General features: G+C 42.3%; 1 protein-coding gene across 1 annotated transcript in view; it reads right to left on the bottom strand.

Annotated features, from left to right (window-relative positions):
• WDR36 (WD repeat domain 36) overlaps positions 1-5758 on the bottom strand; it is an 84365-nt gene that overhangs the window by 71349 nt on the left and 7258 nt on the right. Inside the window, exons 2-4 of the mRNA XM_019517252.1 lie at positions 3580-3607; positions 1426-1526; positions 855-972 (exon numbers count right to left, since the gene is read on the bottom strand). Of these exons, the coding sequence (XP_019372797.1) occupies positions 855-972; positions 1426-1526; positions 3580-3607 (247 nt within the window). The remainder of the gene's footprint in view (positions 1-854; positions 973-1425; positions 1527-3579; positions 3608-5758) is intronic.

Below are 5758 nucleotides of genomic sequence, written 5' to 3'. Positions count from 1 at the left end.
TCCCTTCCGACCCTAGAAACTATGAAACTATGAAAAGCACTCTTCTGTCAATAAAGCAGAATATTTGCTAAGACCCAGATCCTATCAGGACCTAATTGGACGTAAACATGATCACAGACCACCTTATGTGAGTCCTGGCAAAACAGTCAATATAAAAATGGATGTGCCCTCCCACCAGCTCATTGTTTTTTGTTACTTTATCTTAAGACTAAGATGATGGCATTACAAAAGCAGAACATAACAGGATCACACTTGGGCACATAAGTGGAATAGGACCTCAGCCTAGGGGTTCAAAGGGCATGGCCACAAGGCCACGAAACTGATTTTTCTTTTCCAGTCCTAAAAAGCCCAAGGTATGCTGGCAAAATTTTGAAGAGTTGCTCTGGCACAAGCAGCCCAAAGCAGAATGGTATTATGAAGGAGCCCTATCTTTTCCTAAGCAGAACATCTCTTCCAAGTAACAGGCTAAAGGATGCTAAAAGAAAACTAACAGAGTGTTTGTGGCTCTTAATCTTTTCCTTTTGCTGAGATCAAACAAAACAGTCTTCAGGCTACACGCAGCACAATAGGTATTAAGACAATTTTTTGAAGGTTCATTACACCAAAGGTGTTTTACCAGAGCCTCCACAAAAAAGAAATGATAACAAAAGACATAAGCTCTACATGAATGGACCTCTGCCCCCTTATGGTCCCCACTGAAGCCAGTGTATCTCTGTGTAGGGGTAGCAGTCCATTCAAAATGCCTACTGCAGGATCAACACTTCAACTTTAAGGTACCTATATTACTGACAGTAAAATTAAACCATCGTGTGGACACTGTTTGGACAGAAACAGAGTAAAAAATAGTCTCTCACCTTCTGACTGTACATCCCAAACAATAAGAACATTATCAACATCCACAGAAATAACATGATCGCCAAAGGGCTGCAGAAGGTGAATGTCTGCTTTATGGCCTTCATATATGTGAACTACCTGCAATTTCAAAGTACACATTTTTCAATAAAACTTATTTGGACATTCTTCTGTTTTTAATACATTACTTGAAGAAAAATGCATTCTGGTTAATATATATTTGTCGATATGTGCAACTTTATAGGAATGTCTATTTACTAAAAGTATCTATTTTCCAAGTTTTATGTAAGATAGCTTCCTTTAGGATAAGATAGTGTATTGGGGGAAAAATCTTTTTCCACTGTGCTTTAACTTTTGATTTCTGAAGAGCATTTCTTAGCCATATAGCACATGGTTACAAGTCCACCCAAGGTAGAATTTATTTTTACATCTTTCTTATTACCATTATTGAGATTGTTGTGTCTAAAATTTGTAAGATTTAACAGTTGTGGGTACAAACTAGTGATTTAACTTAGAAAAACCATAACTAAACAGCTATAATGTATTATTAGAAATAAATAAAAAGATAAAAACCTCTTTGTTCCGAGCAAAAGCATGGAGAAGACTGCCATATGAAGCAAAGACCAGCATTCTGTCTGCTGCCAAACAAGTAATGTCTTGCAATAAAGCATTACCTATAAATGAGAAAGGGGAAAGCTCAAAGTTCATGATAAAAAGGGCATTTAATTTATTAACACAATCAGGATTACAACCTTCCAATAAAAGAGGAGTTGTGAAATATGGCAAGTTCACAAGAAAACAGATAAAAGATAAAATCTTTGTGCAAAACATGGATTAAGTATGAGAAGTGTTTTCCCAGAAATAAAAAGTCAAGAAATATATGGCCTGTAAGTTAAAGCAGGGCTGTTCAACTGGCAGCCTGTGAGGGACTAACATACAGCCAGCGGGCACCTGCCACTCCCCTCACTGCTTTTGATGCAGTAGCAGCTGGAGGCTCCAAGCATGCAGGCAGCAGATTACAGCTCTGCCCCGGGCCCGGGCCTGGGCCCATCATTGCCCCAAGATCCCGCCAGCCCCACCCACCCATCTTATTCCTGGATGCTGCTCCCGCTGGCCCATGGCCTCATCCCACCTGCTGGGCCAAGTGCACTACCCACGTGAGTCCCAACTCCCAGTGGGTGCATGGCAGATGAGCTGGGGAGCCCAGGCAGTGGGGCCAGGGCCAGCAGTAGCAGCCAAAAGGAGCCACCACTGCTAAGACTGCTGAGAAATGGAGTTTGGCTGCCATGCTGCCCCAACCGTGTTGCGCACTCAGGAGCAGCAGGACTAGCACATGCGCCACCACCAGGGCTGCCCCTGCATCTGAGAAGGCAGGGTGGTGTAACTCACCATGGGCCAGACAAAACCCCTTAGCAGGCCAAATCCAGCCTGAGAGTCATATTTTGCCTACCCCTGGGTTAGGTAATATATAATCTGCTCTCAATTTTTTTTCTTTTTACCCCAGCAAGAAAATTACAGGAAAAAAAGACAATGTTTAGGTTGCACAGTAAAGCACTAAAATGTCAGAACTAAAGCTGCTTGTGGAACTTTATTTCAGCTCCCTTGTGGCAATGCAATATGATAGCCTTTATCAAGAAAAGGGATGTTTTCCCCACAAATTTATTCTCTCATTCTGTGAATTCCCTGGCTGAGTGAGTCTTGTATTCTTTCCTGTTAAAGAATACAACTTGAGCAGGACAGAAGAAGAGTGTGACTCTGACCTAACAGCGTCTAAGACATTCTCCTAGGATGTGGAAAACAAGCATATGAACCCCGTTATACTGGTCACATAACTAAACCCAGGTCTTCAACCACTCACACAAATGCTTTAACTGCTAGGACATTACATAAAGAGAAGGCAGAACCACCATTACCACAGCACTCAGCTACCTTAGTTAAAAAAAAAAAAAAAAAATCACTTCTTCTCTTCTTGAAATCCCCTCTCCCCTTCATTATGAACCTTCAAACTTCTCTATCTGTACGATTTCTGCTTCAGTTAACAGCCTTGCTTATTTCACAAACCTAATTAATTCTTTAGCTTAGGGGTGGCCAATCTGTAACATGGGTGCCACAAGTGATACGGGCAGCCCGTGTGGCACACAGCAGATCAGGGAGGGAACAGGGAGTACATTAGCAGATAAGGCAGGAAGCAGAAAGCAAAAGAGCAGATCAGGCACAGAGAAGGAAGAAGAAAGCAGAGCTGCAGATCAGGCAGGGAAAGGGGATCAAAGTGGCACTTGGGGAAGATGCAGGGCTGATTTGTGGCATGCCTGACAAAAGGTAGGCCCCCAGTGGTGTAGTTTATCTATCCTGTGCAGTGAATGAAGTAAGAAAAACATAGTAAAATGCCAGGTGATTAAAGACTACAACACAATACATACAGCCAAGAGGAGTGAATTAAGTAGGACAACACTAATTCCCACTTCCATCCCAGTTCTACCTATAGTTATTCTAACATCTGTGAAATGAGATTATAATGCAAAACCAAAAATGCAATACATTTTTAGAATTTAAAAAGATATTTTGAAAAATTTTAGTTAGATGCATAAATTTACTAATTTTAACGTGTGTGTGTGTACGATAGTTACATTTTAACTATATTGCACCAGCAACCTTAATTCTGGCATTTTTTAGCTTTTGAGTCTATAGTCTTGACCCATTTACATAAAATGAAGTTTGCATACTTACTTACGGCAACTATACCAAGTTTCTTTACCTGCGAAAATAAAACAACAAAAAAAGTCTTTTAACAGCTTGCTGCTCAGAATTTACTATAAAACTAATCCTGCATTCTACAAATAGAATTATTCACAAATAAGGTCCTCTTGCAGGTCACGTGGCAGGGACCAACACTGCCCTGCCACACGACCTGGCTCCACAGGGAGCAGAGATCCATACCGCCGGTCTCCCTGCCACCACTGCCCACCCCGAGCAGCCCCGTGTTGCCGGGGCAGTGCGGGGCGGGCAGCAGCAGCAGCAGCAGCAAAGAGACCCCCGGTACAGATCTCTGCTCCCTGCAAAGCTGAGTTGTGCAGCTGGGCAGCAACATACAGCTGTTTCCCTGCAAGCCCAGCTCCGAAACTCTGAATTTTTCTGAAACATTTCCAAAACATTTCAGATGCCTCGTTTCACTCTGGAGATGTTTCAGAGCTGTCCGCTTCGATTCAGATTCAGCGTTTTGGGCGTTGAAACAGCCCGAAACACCTCCAAAACAAAACATCTGCCAAAATTTCATGTGAGAACTTATGAACCCATGGATGTAGGTTCCTTAGCATGCCTCATGGTTAGCTGACCACATACATATTAACTCAGAGCCAACAAGGAATTAAGTGCGTGCCTAATGTTGAGCATTTATGTAGCTCTATCTGGCCCCAAAGTCTACTAACATACTTCACAGTAAGCATATGCCTAGGTGCTTTGCTGGATTCATTCAGATTTCATGATATCCATGTTCTATCCCTATTCTAGACCCCTCCTATAGCCAAGTTACTTTTGACCGTGCAAGTTAAATCCTAGTATGCATTACATATTTAGATCTAAGTAAGGATTTGGAAACATACTCTGAAAGATTTAATTTGGACGTACAAATTCATGTATTTTTAAAAACTAATGTAAACATAAGATTTGAGTAACCTTATTTAATAATTTGATTATTTTAACCCCATTCAGTTATGAACTAAAGTGTAACTTGATCTATGCAGTCAGAAGCATGTTGTTCAGTTTAGCAACTCCAGTGTTAGTTTTATTCACTACTCCTTTCCTAGACACTGGGGAGTTTTTGGTGATTTTTTTTGTGCTGAGAAAATAAGCAACTAACACAGGCCCTCATCTGAGAACCACTAGACCATGCACATATCCCCATTATGTGTGGACTAAAAGTAACCTGCATGTTTGCTGAATTTGTTGCACAGTTCAGACTCTGAATAAGAGTTATTCACAGAGCAGATGACTGCTACAGTTTTCTCTAAACCACCATATTTGTAAACGAGAGCTTAAACTGGGAATGCTTGTCCCCCACCTTCAGGTTTTTCCCAAGGAGAAAAAAAGTCTCTCTGCACCTATTTTATATGGTAGTTTGGGAGTTGGATGTGGGAGATATGAAAAAAATATGAATAGAGGTATTCAAGGATGACTGTACAGTGAACATGCTAAACCAGTGGTGGCCAAACTCCTGATGCCCTACGCTGGATGACTGATGCAGCGCTGGCCTCCGGAAGGCTGGATCCCATGCAGGCTTGGTCTGTGGGCCTGATCCCACGATGGTCTAATCCAGCCTTCCACTCAGTGGGGCTCCCCCACAGGTTCAGAAATAAGGGGGCAGAGGAGCAGCAATTAAACACTGCCACTGCTCACCTGCTGCCAAGTTTTCAGACCCTGGGGGAACCCCACAGGCTGAATGACATGGCTCTGGAGGCTGGATCTGGTCCTCAGGCTGGCGGCTGAGCTCCTTTAAACTAAATAAATCGCCTAAATGGATGTGACTGGGAGAGGAGCAGCAGTGCACAGTCATGGCCCGTTTAGATAAAAGCTGCAGAGAAACCAGCTAGAGAAGGGGTTACATCTTTCCAGGCACTAACTTTAAAGCTGGTTGGTTTTTCTGATAGCTGGAGAGTCTTTGTTATGGCAGGGTAATTACTTAGCACCTGTGGTTGATCTCCATTTATTGTGCAAGGCACCCAATAATTGTGTAATAATTACTTAGCATGTGTGATCGGTTTCCACTTACTGTGCGATCCACCAGTCAACTGCACAATACAGGAAGTATACGGCAAGGGTTTAAAGACTAAATCCCAAAAAGGAAGCTTATAAGAAGTGGAAACTTGGACAAATAACTAGGGAGGAGTATAAGAGCTGGCTCGCTACACTT

The sequence above is a fragment of the Gavialis gangeticus genome, unplaced genomic scaffold, assembly GCF_001723915.1.
Source record: "Gavialis gangeticus isolate Ggan-Ray unplaced genomic scaffold, GavGan_comp1, whole genome shotgun sequence".
NCBI classification, from domain to species: Eukaryota; Metazoa; Chordata; order Crocodylia; family Gavialidae; genus Gavialis; species Gavialis gangeticus.
This window is presented reverse-complemented; position numbering and strand designations above follow the sequence as displayed.